At 37.5% G+C, this 19,271-nt stretch overlaps 1 protein-coding gene across 2 annotated transcripts in view; it reads left to right on the plus strand.

The window, feature by feature from the left end:
- LOC110377420 (phospholipase A1-like) overlaps nt 1–19,271 on the plus strand; it is a 41,421-nt gene that overhangs the window by 391 nt on the left and 21,759 nt on the right. Inside the window, exon 1 of one of the 2 annotated variants that reach the window (XM_064041493.1) lies at nt 13,677–13,921. The exons of the other annotated variant lie outside the window; for it this stretch is intronic. Within the exon in view, the coding sequence (XP_063897563.1) occupies nt 13,908–13,921 (14 nt within the window). The 5' untranslated portion in view covers nt 13,677–13,907. Of the gene's footprint in view, nt 1–13,676; nt 13,922–19,271 lie in introns of those variants that run through there. 2 annotated transcript variants of the gene reach the window in all.

Here is a 19,271-nt window from a genome sequence, read left to right on the forward strand (position 1 = left end):
AAAAATTACAACAATACAATATTTGACGTCCCTGTCTAATCTAATAAAAAAGATATTTCTTTAGCAAATAAAGTAATGCAAAGCAAACTTATTCAAGAAAAAGCGAGTGATTCGACTGAAACGTTCCCAAAAGAGGTTCTCCCGTCACATCAACAACGTAATGTAATCTGTATAAATAAAACATGACAGCTCAGGCTGTATGTGAGCAAATGCCTTTGCCTGACATTGTCCTGAAAAAATAGATGTGTAGGTTTATGGTATTAGGGTCATTGTAACATGTTATTTTTCCGCTTTTTTTTGTATCTAAAACGCTAACTCAATTTTATCTAGTTTTGTTCTACACTTAAAGACACTCTTCTTTTAGTAACACTCTTCTTTTGTGAGAACTCTGACTTGAAGAGAAGATATCTCGAAGTTTATGATAATTCCAAATTAAGAAAGTTCTTATTTAGGTTGAAAATCAGCACTTTTCAAACCTCAAAACTACTAGAGACAGCCCCAAAAACCAGAAAACAGGTACCATGTGAGCAAAATGTGTTTTTATTCATGCATAGACTACATAAGGGTCTTCACACACGAGTACATGTAAATTATGTGAAAACTACAGGAAATATGATGCTGGCGTGGCCGTTGGCTCGCGTCTACCGACCCTTAGATTCCCGCCATATTATAATCAAGGAAACAAATTCTTTTCTGCAGTTGACATGTTTAATAATTACTTCGAATCGAGTTTGAAAAACTTGAATGACAGTTTATTCCAAAATAATTACAAAATACTTCTGAAATTAAAAAAATACACAGCTACACATAGTCAATGGTTTTTCAATTTACAAACAAATGTTTTTTCCGCGAAAATTGCCAAACAAATGGATTGTTTTCATTTAAGCATAAATAAAACTCTACGAAAATGTTGGGAGTAAAAATTGCGTTTCGTTTTTTTTTGCCTTCCGATTTGTAGTGGAAGTACATAATATTTTTTGTATATTTTATAAGTAAAGATTTTTATTTTATAAAAGGAGATAAAAAAAATTATGGCATGATGTAGGTTGTAATCTAACACCTGCTCATACTTTAAAACCGAAAAGTTTGTTTTTCTACACACGCTAATCTCAGGAACTAACTAAGTATTGGTTCTAATAGGAAAATTATAATTTCAGTGTTAAGTAGATAATCCATTTACAGAGGAAGACCAGTCTACCTTTTGTCTGGGTGCGTGAACTGCGGTGAAAACTTATTTGGGAATAAGAGTAAAATATAAACAAATAAAAACCTATCTCTCGTCTCCATCCAAAGCTAAAATTCAATTATTAAAACAGTACATTCATTGTATTTTCATTTAATCTGAAAGCTACGAGAAAATATTTGATTCCACTAACGTTCAACTTTGCTCAGTTAATGTTTTTATAATTTTAATAGGTCTGTCATAACGCACTGTTGGTTTCAAAGATAACTTTTCTAATGAAATAAATAGTTTAATAATTACTTCGTCTCTATGGTAGTCGGGCTATTTTTTATAAGCACAATTTATCTGTACTTAAAATTTTGAAACAGAAAAGTTCTCAGGAAATACTAGTCCAATTAGATTTTATTTTATTCAATGTTTATAGCTCATTTATCGAGGAATCTTGGCTATTTATCTGAGTGCGTGTATTCCCACGGGACGCGGGTGAAACTGTTACGAAATGCGAAGGACGCGAGCAGCGCCATCTTTTGGTTGGATTATGTAAACGTTCTCTGTGAGGTTATCTAGCATGACGGACGTTTTGTCATTGTGTAAATTGTGTTGTGTGCTCTCAAGAATAAAATAAGATAATCCCAATAGCTGTTTTCTTTGGCCATACCCTTCAGGTTATGGGCCCAGATAGAGTCACGTAGTCAGTGAGTGAAAAACTCGTAATATAAATGCACAATGCAGTTATTTGAAAAACAATAAAATTGTCAAACGGAAAAATTTTGAAGTTTGTTCGAGGCTTCGAGAAGTTGAAAAAACTTCGCCATGGCTACTATCAAAATTGATCGTCTCACTGGCGATAATTACGATACCTGGAAAATTCACATGCGTGCCATACTAATCAAGAATGATTTATGGGATTTTGTTTCGGGATCGTCGCCCAAACCGCCGATAAGTGATCCCAAATATGCAGAATGGTCGAAATTGGATAAAAAGGCAGAAGCCGACATATTGTTAGCGGTAAGTCCAAGCGAATTGGCCGCATTGGATGGTCTAGAAAGTTCCAAAGCTATATGGGATAAACTCAAGTCGATGTACCAATCGAGTGGTCCGGCTAGAAAAGCATCGCTGTTGAAGAGACTGGTGTTGACCCGTATGCAGGAAGACGATGATTTGAAGAAACACATCGCAGATTTTTTTGATGCAGTCAAGAAATTGAAAGAAATCGGATTGATAGTGATAGATGAATTACTAGCTATATTATTGCTGTATAGTCTACCCGATTCATTCGCCATGTTCAGAACAGCAATGGAATCACGAGATGATTTACCGTCTACGGAAACCCTAAAGGTTAAAATTATTGAAGACTATGAGGCTCGTAAATCAAAGACTACTACTGATGAGGGAGCTATGTTCGTAAAACGCATCAACAAAAATTATAGACGTTTCAATGTGAAGAACAATGAACAAACAACCCACACTCATAGTCATAGAAATAATATTGTATCAAGTGTAGATTGTCATCGTTGCGGGCGTCGTGGACACCTCGCAAAAGACTGCAGAACCAAAACCAAGTTTATAAAACATAGACAGAGTGCACAGAATATAGAAAATAGAGGAGACGACAGAGAATCAACAACATTATTGACCGAAGAGGCTTTATTGGGAAGAAAAAATAATGCTATTTGGTGCATTGACAGTGGATGCACGGCTCATATGTGTAATGAGAGAAAATTTATACAAGATTTTACAGAAGTCAATTCAGAGCTAAACTTAGCAAATAGCGAAAGAACTCAAATCACAGGTACCGGAAAGGTTAAGCTCTCCGTGGATACTGGCAGTGAAGAACGAAAAATAAATATTGAAAAAGTATTTTATGTTCCTGATTTAAGAACGAACTTAATGTCAGTTGCCATCATGACAGATCATGGTTTTGAAGTTCGGTTTAGAAAAAATGACGCAATTGTCGTTGACGAAAATAACAAAATTCATATGCGTGCAGATAGAATAGGAAATCTGTATCATGTTCGGATGAGTGATAATTATGTGTGTAATATTGAAACCGTGAATAATTCAATGGACATGTGGCATCAAAGGCTCGGGCACCTAAATGAACGAGACCTAAAAAGTATGGTAAACAATGGGTTAGTACATGGAATAACATTTAAGGATGGCGAAAAGTTATCTCAATGTGAGGTTTGTATTAGCGAGAAGCAAACTTGCACACCTTTTCCTAAGAAAAGAGAAAGCAGTACCACAGAACTACTAGAAATAGTTCATAGTGATGTTTGTGGCCCTATGAATCATAAATCATACAGCGGTAAAAGATATTTTGTCACATTTATTGACGATAAGTCGAGATGGTGCGAAGTTTATTTCATTGCGAATAAGAGTGATGTATTTAGCGTGTTTAAAATTTATAAAGCCTATGCTGAGAACTTAACAGGGAAGAAAATAAAAAACCTTCAGTCCGACAATGGTAAGGAGTATGTGAATAATGAATTTAATGACTATTTACAGAATGCTGGCATAAGGAGAAGGTTGACGGCACCATATACACCTCAACAGAATGGTGTAGCCGAAAGAAAGAATAGGACATTGGTTGAAATGGCACGGTGCATGATGCGACAAGCTGAGAGCCCTCCCACATTTTGGGCTGAAGCTATAAATACCGCCAATTACATAAGAAATAGATGCCCAACCACAGCCTTAAATGGTGAAATACCGTTTACACTATGGAAAGGCAAGAAACCTACGGTAATATACATGCACGTGTTCGGTTCGAAGGTATATTATAAAGAAAAGGGAAAACCTAAAGGAAAGTTTGACTCACGTTCGAAGCTAGGAATATTTGTGGGCTATGACATACAGTCCAAAGCATATAGGATACATGATCCTACGACCAAGAAAATTATTATAACTAGAGATGTGAAATTCATGAATGAGACAGCATTCAGACATGAATACAAAGAAATCCTTGACGAAGAAGAAGGTATTGATGAAGAAGAAGTGCAAATAGAATTGAATACGAACAATAAAAGGAAGGAAACATTTGAAAATAGGAAAAATGATGCTACTCCAGGAAGTTCATATGATAAAAATGATGAATCTGAAGCAGATGACGATAAAAGTCCACCACGTTCGGTAAAGTCTACTATAGCATGGGAACACTTAATAGAACCTAAAAGAGGAAGAGGAAGACCTCGCATGATACGTACTGGTCAAGCGGGTAGACCACGGAAAGAATATCATACAGTAGAGGAGACGGATAAGGAATCAGATGAATGGTTGAGTGCTGGAATAGCAACAGTAGAACAAGTAACGTGGAAAGATATACAAAATGGTAGTGATGTGCATTTGTGGAGATCTGCCATGGAAAACGAATATTTGTCCCAAATCAAAAATAAAACCTGGGAAATTGTAAAAAGACCGAAACAACGCAAGGTAATCGGTAGCAGATTTGTTTTTACCACCAAGAGTACTGGAAAGAAGGTGCGCCTCGTCGCAAAAGGATGCTCACAACGACCAGGGGAGGATTTCCACGAGATTTCTTCGCCCGTTGTGAGATCCTCATCAATAAGAATTATAGCTGCTTTGGCAGCTGAAATGGGTTTGAAAATCCATCAAATGGATGTAGTCACAGCATACCTAAACGGTTACCTAGATGAGGAGATATATATGGAGATTCCAGAAGAGTTAAGCAACACTCTAAAGAGAATTATTGCCAAAGAAGAGATTGGTTCACAGAAGAATATAGTAACAGACACAGATATACTACAGACGGCTAAACGTTGGTATGAAATGATTCATGAATGTGAGGATAGTGTGTGTTTGCTAAAGAAATCTTTGTATGGCTTGCGACAGTCTGGTTTACAATGGTATAAAAGGTTATCGGGATTTTTTATTGATATTGGTTTTGAATCTTTGCCACAAGAACCTTGTGTATTTGTTGCACGTAAGGGTGAACGAATAATGATAATTGGTATATATGTCGATGATATGATTTTAGCAACTAACGATAATGCATGGATGGAACATGTAAAGAACCAGTTAGGAAGTGAATTTGAGATGAAAGATATGGGTAAGATATCTACTTGTTTAGGTATTGAGTTTAGCCGTGATGATGAAAGTAGAGTGTATTTAAATCAAAAATCTTATATTGATAAAGTGTTAGAACGCTTTGGTATGAGTGAGTGTAAAGCTGCAATTACGCCTATAGATGTGAATGTGAGATTGGAGAAGCCTGAGTGTATTAATAATGATGTTATGAGAGATTATCCTTATCAGAATTTGATAGGAGCTTTAATGCATTTAGCAGTGTCAACGAGGCCAGACGTTGCATACGCTGTTAATTATTTAAGTCAATTTAATACAAACTATGATATTGCGCATTGGAAGGCTGCTAAGCGTGTATTGAGATATTTGAAAGGTACGTCAAATTATGGACTTGTTTATGAAAGAACAGGCTTGCCTCTGTTTGGTGTAGTAGATGCAGACTGGGCAGGAAACACAGTTGATCGTAGGTCTTATTCAGGTTTTGCCTTTATTCTTGCAGGCGCTCCAGTTAGCTGGGAAGCGAGGAAGCAACGAACTATTGCTTTGTCTAGTACCGAAGCAGAATATTTGGCTATATCAGAATGCACGAAAGAAGCGATGTATTTGCGTGAGATACTAAATAGAATTGGCGTGCAGTGTGAGTGTGTGACACTTTTTAACGATAATCAGGGTGCCATCAAACTTGCTCAGAGCAAGAACTTTCATCCTCGCACTAAGCACATTGATGTGCGGCATCATTTCATTCGGGATAAATGTGAACAAGGTGTGATTGAACTAAAATATATGAGTACTGATAAAATGCCTGCTGATGTGTTGACCAAAGGTTTGAATGGATCAAAGCATCTTGAATGTGTACGTAATTTAGGTATGTTTGCTGATGAATGAATTTAAATTATATTAGCACTGCTCACGACTTCGAGGGGAGGTGTTACGAAATGCGAAGGACGCGAGCAGCGCCATCTTTTGGTTGGATTATGTAAACGTTCTCTGTGAGGTTATCTAGCATGACGGACGTTTTGTCATTGTGTAAATTGTGTTGTGTGCTCTCAAGAATAAAATAAGATAATCCCAATAGCTGTTTTCTTTGGCCATACCCTTCAGAAACCATAGGCACAAGCTAGTCTTTACTAATAAAGAGAAAGAGGAAACATTTGTTTGCTTGTACCCGAAAGTACTGAACCGATTTAGAACATTCTTTCACTGTTGGAAACCTACACTCTTCCCGAGTAACTTAGGCTATATTTTATCCCGGTACGGGCAGTGGTTCTCACGATACGCGGGTGTAACCACAGACGGAAGCTAGTAAGATATAAAATGGAAAGGCCACTAGCACAAAGAACGCTTAACCAGTTGCAGAGATCATTGAACTCACTTGCAACTTGAAGTGCAAGGCCGTGCAAATGACCTTTTGAGAATCTTAGCGCGGTTGGTCCGTGGGTAAATCAAAACCGCGCGGATTGACCGAGCATAAGGTTAAGCAACGCTTGGCGCAAACGGTCCTTGGATGGGTGCGGTTGGACCGTTGATCATCTTGTAATAATGAGTTCTTCCGTGTTTTGGAAAGTACGATAAACTGTAGGATGGAGTGTCATTTGAACATCTTTATCAGTCATAACGGGTAGACAGAAGCCAGAAAGTCTGGCAGGGGGTCAGGAGGAGTCGGGTTGCCCAGGTAACACTGGTACCTACTCAACTGCATACGGTTGGACTGGAAGTCGACTCCAACATGGTTGATGCACATACTGTTTCTTCTGGTCTACTAGCTCTAGCAAATAGTAACGTATTGCGTACGAACATTTCTCGTACATGGCTTTTGCGAAAAATGTTGGTTATATCTTGCCATCACAGTAAGACAGCAGAGTTAAAACATTTCCTCCGTGTGTTCCGTGTATTCTTGATTCAACCCATACCAACAAATTCCAGTTCAACAATAAGAAACAGATAATAAAGCACTCTTACCTTTTATACCGTTATTTAAGGCAACCCTTTGTTACCTATACAAGTTCTGCTCCAACAATGAATATCGTGTTACCGAGAAAGGTAACTCAATTAATGTACAGACAAATAAATAAATAGTAAGTTCTTTCTTTCTTTTGAAAAAGAGTTATGGGTTGCATCTTTGGTAGCGCGTCTTTCCTGGTATTGCTATATTGTTTATAAAGAATCTGTTTTTCAAGGGCATTGCACTGCCATCGTTTCATTTGCCTCCCGTGAATTCCCGTGGAAACGAATTCACTCACTCAGATAATAAGTTTGATATATAAAACAGGCATCCATATAGCTAAATAAACTACAGCCTTCAGCAGATAAATACATAAATGGATCACCTAATACTGTAACTATTTTTCAATTCTAACCAGCAGTTCCTGAGATCAGTGCGTTCAAAGAAACAAACTCTTCAGCTCACCAATATCTACTAGAAGATTAGATGATTTTTACTCAGGTACCTACTATTACTAAATAATACGAGAAAAACCACGACAAAGTCCAAAATTCCAGCTTCATGAAGTAGTTTTGACACCTTTCCACTTTCACGGATTTAAAGAATCAAATGAATAATGTATGTGTGCTTTAGTGGTACCTACCTTACTTTAGCCTAGAACAATATGGCGCCCGCGGGAAATTCCGGAAAATAAGTCCGACGAGCGAAGCCACGAGCAAATCTTGTATTTGTTTTTTTGGTAAATGTAAGCTGCAAGGATAAAGCGTGTTAGTAATATATACCTTAGTAAATAAATAAATTATAGAGAATTTTGATATATATTATTTTTTCCAAACTTAACATACATTTAATTACATTTCAATAACTGAGACACCAACATAAAGAAACTAGACAGGAGACGAATTTTAGCAAGATAATATCTCATCATCATCATCATCATCATCAGCCTATCGCAGTCCACTGCTGGACATAGGCCTCTCCAAGTGCACGCCACTGAGATCGATTTTCGGCTTCAGTAGATAATATCTACTTAATGTAATATTTTTCCTCTTTATAATATACATAGATTTACTTATTACATACGTATGTCCGAAAGTAAAAAGAGGAAACGCATTGGTTTGTTTGTGCCTTAAAAGCTTCGAAACTAATAAACCAACTTGAAAAATACACTACCCGGTGATATAGGCTAGGTATGTACAATATACAATCCAGGTACGTGAAGTAGTTTTCACCGGACAGAAACAGATAACACATGGAAAACTATATCTTTATTTATTTATGCGAGGTAGATTCATAGCTGGCAGTACCTATGTATATGTCACCGTAAGATTACAAACATCGTTAGATTACAATCTATCTCAAGAGATTGTAAACTGTCGAATTATTGTGAACCGTAACATCTGATTGCAATTTAACGCATTATTTTTCGCTATATTATAATCTATCGATGTGAAATTGTCAAATTGTCAACTGTCCAAAAGCTCTCCCTGATTGGTCAGTCTTTTTGTAAGATCGACCAATAATCCGTTCTGTTCCCATGGAGTTCCCGTAGAGTTAGGAATGAAATAGAGGTGTCAGTTAAATAAAATAAATGCTCTTCAAAAATTCTTCAAGTATTTATTATTTAGTACGAGTATGTAATTAATATTCCTGACATATGGAGAGAACAAATTGTAACGAAATATTTATTCTTCAAACACAAATTGAAATTGGAAACATATTGATTTCTGACACTTACGCGAATATTAGACATTTAAATAAAACTACTTTTACGGATTTTATCGCGGTTATATTATATTATTTAATCCCGACGTTTAAAACCGACCGCGATAAAATCCGTAAAAGTAGTTTTATTTAAATGAAATTGGAAAATTATAAGAAACTTTTATAAAAAAAAAAACAATACAATTAGGTAGTTTGTCTTCAAACACAAATTCATTCCTAACTCTACGGGAACTCCATGGCAACAGAACGGCTGGTTGTGATTGGTCGATCTTACAAAAAGACTGACCAATCAGGGAGAGCTTTCGGACAGTTGACAATTTGACAATTTCTCATCGATAGATTATAATATAGCGAAAAATAATGCGTTAAATTGCAATCAGATGTTACGGTTCACAATAATTCGACAGTTTACAATCTCTCGAGATAGATTGTAATCTAACGATGTTTGTAATCTTACGGTGACATATATATTACATGAAATTATTATATAACATTTAATAATTTTACATTAAAGGGCATTATATAACATAATTCGTCGAAAGAGTGACGGATAACAAGCATTACTATGCACTATTTTTAATTTTGTGTGTGTGTGAATGTACGTACAAAATAATCCCAGTATTCCATGTATCTGATATTAATAACAAACAGAGTCTGTTATAAAATGCACCATCTCGTCTGTTTATCATGGCTGCGTCTTAAACTTGTGTATTATTAAATTTTTCATTAAATTCCTGCAACAGCACGGTGTAAGTAATATTTGGCTGTTTTTTGGAATTTTCGTTGGGGTATTCACTAAATTGGATTTAAGGCTCATCAACATTTTGGAGAAATTAATATTGGTGGCGTTTCAATAAAGGTACCTAGATCTACTTAATTAATTAATATGTAAATCACCCTGTTTGTCTGTCGCGCTTTTATGTCGAAACTACTGAAGCGATTTAAATTAGTACACTGATAAGTAGTCTAGCCTTAGTCTTAAGAATACATATGTCGCTACCCCTTCTTCCAGTGGGTGTCGTAAAAGTCGACTAATGGAGTATAAAATGCACCAAACACCAGTGCAAGAGAAGGAAAACTCGGAAAAAACCCTCTATCAACCCGTCTGGCCAGCGTGATAGCAGTAGGCTAAATACCTCTATGAGCAGCACAAAAAAGCCACGGCCCCTAGTTCCCGGCAGTCCCGCTATTCCCGGTCACGGTGGCGACCGTGGTTACGGTGGGACAGGGGGTGCGAAGAATCTCCGGGTTACGGGAGGCCACCAAACACAACTGACTCTTGCGACGTACAATGGCCGCACGCTACGGCTTGACTCGCATCTGGCGCAACTCGAGGTGGAACTTGGGAAGATTAGGTGGCACATATTAGGGTTATGTGAAGTTCGAAGAGAGGGGGAGGACACCATAACCCTCGAATCAGGTCACCTAATGTACTTCCGAGAGGGAGACCAACAATCCCAAGGTGGCGTTGGGTTTCTGGTTAATAAGTCCCTAGCTGATAACGTTGTGGAGGTGTCTAGTGTGTCGAACAGGGTAGCGTACCTTATCTTAAAGCTCACCGACAGGTATAGCCTCAAGGTAGTGCAAGTGTACGCACCGACCTCGACACATTCAGACGATGAAGTGGAGGATATGTTTGATGATATATCAAGGGCCCTCCACTTCACTACAAAGACCCATTACACCGTTGTCATGGGGGACTTTAACGCTAAAGTGGGAGTACAGATTTGCGGCGAATCGGCAGTAGGATCCCATGGATTTGGAAGCAGGAATCATAGGGGGCAAATGCTCGTCAACTTCCTCGAACGTGAGGGGCTCTTTTGATGAACTCTTTTTCAAAAGCAGCCCCAAAGGAAGTGGACGTGGCAAAGCCCGACACTATGACTAAAATGAGATTGACTTCATCATGACGAACAAGAAGCACATATTCAGAGACGTCTCCGTGATCAATAGGTTTAATACCGGTAGCGATCACCGACTTGTCCGAGGCTCTCTGAATATTAACTTCAAGCTGAACGTTTCCGTCTGATGAAGGCCAGGCTCCGACCAACACTGCTCCAAACCATGACAGGATCTGAAACGTTCCAGTCAAATTTGGAGAACCGATTTGCCGCCGTGGAAACCACAACAGACGTTAACCAGAACCACGAATATGTGGTTCGGATCCTCAGGGAGGAAGGTTCGAGATTCTGTAACATGCAGCGTAAGGGCAAGAAATCAAAGCTTTCGGAAGAGACATTAGGGCTTATGAAGAGACGACGTGAAAACCCGCCTGTCACTTCGTCAGCTAAGCGGGCTCTAAACCAAGAGATCAACAAGCACGTACGACGCGACCTCCGGTGCTCCAATACTCTTGACATTGAAAGAGCAATTGAGCTGAATCGGGGTCAAAGGTGTTTGTACAATCTCTTGGAAGAAACTTGACGAAGCTGACCACAACAAGTGGAGAAGTCGTTTCTTCGGTGCCGGCAGTCCTTTCGGAAGTGGAAAATTTCTATGGCCGGTTATACGCATCGCATGCATCTCGACCTGATCCCGGAAATGAGGATTCTAGAGCCACATTAACGCGCCATTTCACCGAAGACCTGCCAGAAGTCAGCAGTGGCGAAATCGAGATCGCTCTGAGACAGCTCAAAAATGGAAAAGCCCCTGGCGAGGATGGCATTACAACAGAGCTATTAAAAGCAGGAGGAAAGCCCGTACTGGGGGAGCTCCAGAAGCTTTTTAATGCCGTCCTGTTTGAAGGGAGAACTCCAGAGGCGTGGGTAGGAGTGTTGTCGTCCTGTTCTTCAAAAGGAGACAAAACCCAGCTGAAGAACTATCGACCCATTTCCCTCCTAAGCCACGTATATAAGCTGTTCTCAAGAGTGATCACGAACCGACTTGCGCGAAGACTCGACGAATTCCAACCACCGGAGCAGGCTGGGTTTCGGAGCGGATACGGCACCATAGACCACATCCACACAGTGCGGCAGATTATACAGAAGACCGAAGAGTATAATCAGCCCTGTGTCTAGCATTTGTGGACTATGAGAAGGCCTTTGACTCGGTTGAAATCTGGTCTGTTCTGGAGTCCCTGCAGCGTTGTCAAGTAGATTGGCGATACATCCAAGTGATGAGATGTCTCTACGAAGCCGCTACAATGTCCGTCCAAGTACAAAATCAGCAAACAAGGCCCATACCGTTGCATCGAGGAGTGAGACAAGGGGATGTTATTTCCCCGAAACTGTTCACTAATGCAATGGAGGATATGTTCAAGACGCTGAACTGGAAAGGACGTGGCATCAACATCAATGGCGAACACATCTCTCACTTGCGATTTGCTGACGATATCGTCATCATGGCAGAAACGCTGCAGGACCTACAACAAATGCTGAACGACCTGGCTGAATCTTCTCTACGCATCGGCCTACGGATGAACTTGGACAAAACCAAGGTCATGTTCAATGAACATGTTCTACCGGAACCGATTGCGATACACGGCGCCGTTCTCGAAGTTGTTCGGAAATATGTATACCTCGGGCAGACATTGCAGTTAGGTAGAAACAACTTTGAGGACGAGGTGAATAGGAGAATTCAGTTGGGTTGGGCTGCATTTGGGAAGCTACGTCGAGTCCTAACATCGTCGATCCCACAGTGCCTAAAGACGAAAGTCTTCAATCAGTGCGTCCTACCTGTCATGACTTACGGAGCCGAAACGTGGACACTGACGGTACGGCTGGTCCACAAGTTTAAAGTCGCTCAGCGGGCTATGGAAAGGGCTATGCTTGGCATTTCTCTGAGGGATCGCATCAGAAATGAGGTAATCCGTCAGAGAACCAAGGTCATCGACATAGCCCACCGAATCAGCAAGCTGAAGTGGCAGTGGGCTGGCCATATTAGCCGAAGAACCGATAACCGTTGGGGTAAACGAGTTCTAGAGTGGAGACCACGCCTCGGCAAGCGTAGTGTAGGACGTCCTCAGGCACGGTGGAGTGATGACTTGCGCAAGACGGCTGGCAGGAGCTGGATGCGAGTAGCCGAAAATCGATCTCAGTGGCGTGCACTTGGAGAGGCCTATGTCCAGCAGTGGACTGCGATAGGCTGATGATGAGGCAATTCTTATATCCTGGTACGAGAAATAGTTGCATATAGTTGTTATATTAGCAGATATATCAAAAACCCTAACTTAAAAATTCAATAACCTTTATTTGGTACAAGTAAGGAAACAATTTAAAGAACTTAAAAAGTAACCATTAGCTATGGGCAAACCAATCCGCATAGAGAAAGCGTGGTGATTAACGCTCAATCCTTCTCTGTGTGAGAGGAGGCCGCAGCCCAGCAGTGGGACGATAAAAGAGCTGATAATGATGATGCGCAAGTTCACCTAATTTCGTTCACATTCATCTATCTATACATATAATAAAATGATAGGAAAGTCAAAACTGTACATTGAATATTTTTTTAAAAGAGGGGGGTGATCCATAATCGATTCTAAACCCAAATATGTAGTTTTAGAATTTTTGTCTGTATGTCTGTTTGTCTGTATGTTTGTCCCGGATAAACTCAAAAAGTACTGCATGGATTTAAATCAAATTTTGCATGACTATTACCTGGGGGCCGGTTCAACACATAGGCTATATATTATCACTCTATCACCTACGGGGGTTGAGCAATGAATGATTAAATAAACGAAATTGGAAATTCTATTTAAATATAAACAAGTTTTATAATAATAATAACAACATCTGACATTCAATGTACTGGCTATCAAGTTCGTCCTTAAACTTGGTTAGTCGAGCGCATGCGTGTCGCGTGTCACACGTCCGTACATTGTTCTGATTTCGAAACGCGATCCAAATTCAAATCGATATTCTTTTTTTAAAAGACAATTCGATTTTTAAATAGTTTGACATTTGTGTAAAAAGGTTTTATTAGCGCGTGTGAGTTTGTGGTTTTTAAAGAAGGTTGTAGTTTTTTGGGACTGTTTTTCAAAAACTTAACTTTCCCGAGATATTGGATGATGACAGTTGAATGAAAATGTTTAGGTATGTTCATTAATTAATTTATTTTTTTATCACAATTAATACATTTATGTTAAGTATATTATTTATCTGCTTAATGCTCCTCTACGTAGATAACTACATTATAGATATCTGAAGAAAAAATGGATATCTAATTTTTATTAAATACAAAATATAAAGTTATAACCCCGATTTAAAACATTTTAATATATTTACATACTTAGTTTTCATCTTATAACATCTAAGCACAGCTACCACTGTTACACCAATGTTGACGTAAGTACCTGGAATCGAATCAGGGACTATCTGTTCGGCAGTCTTCATGATGTTAATTGCGCCAACAATTGTCGAAATAATTTCACTTGATTTTCCTATCCTCTCATAACCAATTTCATACTTAGCCAAAGGAAACCAAATTGTTATAAACTGGCTTCCAACAGCGGTTTCAACCTATTACTCTTGAAATAAGCTATCTAACACTGAAATAAGTTAACAAATCGGTCTAGTATTTTAATGAGATGATCGCGTTCAAACGAACAAACTCTTCAGATAATATATATAAGCATACCTGAGGATTAAATCCTTAGATAAGAACAATTATTATAAAAACAATACTAATTAACAGCTGTTGTAACTAGCGTTAGAAATAAAACGAAGGTTAGTTACCATGTCAATCAGGTTAACCGCCAGGTATGTGCACTTGAATGCAAAGTTACCGACCCACACAGAAATTATCATAAAGATTATTATTTAATACTATCTTCTACCACCGGTTTTACCCGCGTCCCGTCGAAACCTTCTCCACGAACCTGGATAATAAGCCTATGATGGCCTTCCTCAATAAATGTGCTGTCTTAGCGCATCCAAACAACAAAAAAAAACTCTTTAGCTTTATAATATTAGTACCTATAGATTACTTGTATGATATTAAACAAATCAGCAGAAAGATAGAAATAGTAAAAGTATGAAGCATAAGAGTGGTATACTTTTAGGTCCAACGATTTACTGTAAAGCAAAAAAAAAAAAACAACCATTAAATTAAGTAACTAAGTAATAGACCCTAGAATATGTTATTTAAAAAAAGTTTTTCTAACCATCATTAAAAAATATCAGGATATACGAAAAATACGTTACTATTTCATCCTTGAAAACTAGTTCTAACGCATATTAAAGTCTTATAAAAAAATATAAAATAAGTATGTTCCTAGAACATTAAAAATCGTGAGGTCAAAACTGTATAGAAAGGCATGCTTTAAGTCAATGGTAAGGTCAAGCTAGCCAATATATTAATAATCTGTTATGTACGGCCTTAGCATTGAAACATATGTATAAAAAAAAACAAATTAATATGTATTCATAGAATTTGTATCATCATTATAATCTCATCTTATGATGAGAAGGCAAGTTAAAATTTTAGTTCTGCTCGGAAAAGAATGATCATTTCAAAAAATATAATAGAATAATATTTATAAAGAGTTAAAAATGCCAATTAAGTTCCCATTGGTAATTAAATGTCCAATTAAAGGCGCGCTGACCTCTCAATTTTAAAAATTCTCTGACTGTTGTTGAGGCTGTTACTGTTACAGCCTTTTTATAGTCCCACTGCTGGATACAGGCCTCCTCTCACACGAAGAAGGATAGAGCATTAATCACCACGCTTGCTCAATGCGGGTTGGTGATTTCAGACTTTATAGTCCAGATTTGAGTTGAGAAGCTACTCTATGAGAAACAGCTACGTACTGATATTGCACCATATAAACATACAAACTTATTTAAAATCTATACTTACTTATCTACGAAAACAAAACAAGAAACAAGAATCGCATACCTCAAGTCAAAGTATGTGGATTGTCGCCCTCGAAGGGACATTGACAGCTGTCTGTGAGTGAATCCATGACCTTTACAAACCTATGTATAATGTATACAATATGTATATTGACGTGAACCTAGATATTTTATACATGACCGTGATCTATAGTAAAATTATTATGAAACGCTATTATTATCATTATTGCGCGAAACAGAGATCTTTGAAATTATTTGCCCATTATTAAGTTTTATTTAGTTACCAGCGGTTTCACCCACGTTTCGTGGGAATTTTGGCCGTACCTGGGTAAAAATATAGCCTATTTTACTTGGGACGAGTGTAGCTTCCCGACACAGAAAGAATTTTTAAAATTGATCCAGTAGTTTTTGAGTTATCCATTACAGATAAACAATTTTTTTTTCTCTTTATAATACTGGTATAGATTATCGTGAACCCCGTTATGGATGACCCTGATTAATAACAAAATTATGATATAACGATATTAATAAGATATTGTGCTGACGCAGAGGTAATGCCCTCGACTTTTGGAATGATTTGCAATTTATTTACTTCTAGCTTACGTCAGTGGATTCACCCGTTTTTCTCGATTTGAGCTGGCTATCTTATCGGTTCAGTTGTCGTATAGCACGACTGCTTTGCATGAGATCTCGGGCTTAATACCCAGGCAAAAATCGCTTTGTAGATTGTAGAAACTTTCACAAAGCAACCTTAAGTCTGTAAGTTTGTGGTTGATACACCCGTGCATCGGAGAGCACGTGAATGTCGGTCCTGCGCCTGATCTCTCTCCGGTCGTGTCGGATTGCCGTCTATCGGGCTATGAGAGTGAAGGAATAGGGAGTGCACCTGTGTCTGCGCAAATGCCTGTGCACTATAATATGTCCTGCGCAGTTGGCTGATTTCCTTACACAAGAACAGCCGTCGTGGCCGACAATCGGCTAGGATGCCATCGGTATCGAATTTTCATTGATGTATTTCGTAACCAGTGTACTATCAATTGGACCTTGGGCTATATTGTCAACAAAAACCATAAAAATATTTTGCGTTTACGCATTTAATACCAATGTCAGAGGCATGTTAAAGTTTGTATTTTATTGGTGAATAACACGCATTTTTGTTGTTAGCCACATAATTTGTAAATCGTGATTATTTATCACGCTATTATGGATTGTTGTATTTTTATTACTGGTCATTTTAGACATTTTCCGTCGTACCACAAAAACTTTTAAACGTCTGTTGAACACTTGTCTAAAAGAATGTCAGATTGTGAAGTTGAAATAAGGTCCGTTTTGCAGATACACTTTTTTTAGTCAAGTATTCAACACATGTTTAAGTGTTTGTAGTAAAGCTGTTTATGTCAGAATGTCTAAAGATTGAAAGAAAACATGCTTGCTGTATTAATATACCTGTTATAAAATTATTAGTAATCATAATTATAACTTGCTTTTTCTCAGCTGTTCCGTACACCCAGAAGCAAACTATGTTAAAATGAAAGAATTTTTGAAAACATTTCAGTAGTTAGTGAGATTAGCGCTTCCGAGCAAACCAAATTTTTTAACAATTCGGGCTATTATATACCTTCTCTGTATACCTAATACCTATTTTCCTCAGTAGTAGGTATGTACATTAGAAAAACTTGTTCATTCATGTTATAGAAAAAAATATTCAAAAGAAAAATGATGATGGTGGCTTAAACTAATGTTCAAAATAACCTTGTTTGTATATTTAGGAACCTGTATCTGCCTATGTTTTTGTAACTAATTTGCATTTACACGTGTCATGCTACATACAATATTTCACAAATGCGTTTTGAATGGTAATTTTTGAGGAAGACGAAATAAATGGTCTTTCCTGTTTTAGTTACCAACCGTAAAAGGATTAGTCATCATTATCATCATCTGCCTTTTTATCGTCCCACTGCTGGGCTGCGGCCTCCTCTCACACGGAGAAGGATTGAGCGTTAATAACCACGCTTGCTCAATGCGGGTTGGTGATTTCAGACTTTATAGTCCAGGTTTCCTCGAGATGTTTTGTAAGGATTGCTTAATCTTCTTGTCCGGCTTTCATGGCAAAATTACTGAAGCGATTTAAATATTTGGTAAGCATATTACTGCAGAGCCTGAGAAAGAAGCATAAGTTATCAAAATAATGTGAGAAGCATAAAAAATAAAGAATGTAGGAATTCTATTAAAACAATGATTTTGTATAAAACATTGACCTCTAGATTACATACCGTTGTGTACTAAGATTATTTCCTACATTGTTAAGATAAAAATAATTGTACTGCAAGATCTGAAAAATCATGGCATTAAACAAAGGATAGTTTAGAATTACGGAATTAATGGTCTTTAAAATTGCTGGAATTTTTAATTGGTATAGTTCTTATCAAACTTTATGGTGGCGTAGAGTACCCGCACACTGCACACTTTTTAGTCGGCCAACAATACCTATCATCGGGCGCTTTATGAAATAAATAAAAATATAATTCATTTAGTTCAGGTAAGAAACCCATAATAACAAAAGATTACAGAAAACGATACAAAGAATAAAACTTTGACTTTGAAGAAACCTTTACAGAATTACAAGATTAAATTACGTATATTATAGTCCAGTCAATTTAGACATTTGAAGTTACTGCGCAGGCGTCATAAAGTTTGGCAAAACTATACTGAGGGAGGTTTCAAAGAAATAACATTGACAGCTATTGACGCTGATTGCTCACCCATGATTTTTATAACTACTTTTTAGTCGGTGTACTTACAATCCTACTTACCTATAGAGACAATTATGCCCACAGACCAATTACGTTTCAATCAACATCGTTAGTGAGGAATGTCTTCAAGTATTATTGTAAGTAAAAGTTCATTGTCAAGTTGCGCAAAACGTTTGATAATTCGGTAAATTGAAATGTCAAGTCGTCACAAAATCATTGAAAGAAAACATTCGAGAAACGAATTGAACTTATAATTTGTTTAAAAAAGGGCAGGCTAATGCAAAGAAGCGTGTTCTGCATGGCACCAAAAATATATAATAAGCTTCCAAAATTATGGAGGGAACAAAATTTGCAAACACTTAAAAAGATATTAAAACAGTTTTTGGTTAAGAAGGCATACTATACCATACATGAATTTTTAAATGACAAAAGTTTACTGTGAAATTTTTTTATAGATTACTTGGATTAATTTAACTGTAATTTGTAAATTGTAATTATTTTAACTGTAATGAAATTGTATTGACATTAATGATTGTACTGATGACTATAACTGTAATAAGTATTATTATTTGGATAATATGAGCAATATAATTGTGATAATTTAATTAATGACATTTGACATTGTAATCTAAACTCATCTTTATATTTGTACGCCGAAAGGCCAAACATGTCTGGGCTTTACCACGTTTATTTGTACCATCTGCATGTTACTCATGTTATGACAAATAAAATGATCTATCTATCTATCTATCAGGGCGGCAACCTAACAAGATGCAGAGGAATACAGAGCGACTGCCTATCTGACCTCCACAACCCAGTTACGTGGGCAACCATTA

Source organism: Helicoverpa armigera, chromosome 25, assembly GCF_030705265.1.
Source record: "Helicoverpa armigera isolate CAAS_96S chromosome 25, ASM3070526v1, whole genome shotgun sequence".
Classification (NCBI taxonomy): domain Eukaryota; kingdom Metazoa; phylum Arthropoda; class Insecta; order Lepidoptera; family Noctuidae; genus Helicoverpa; species Helicoverpa armigera.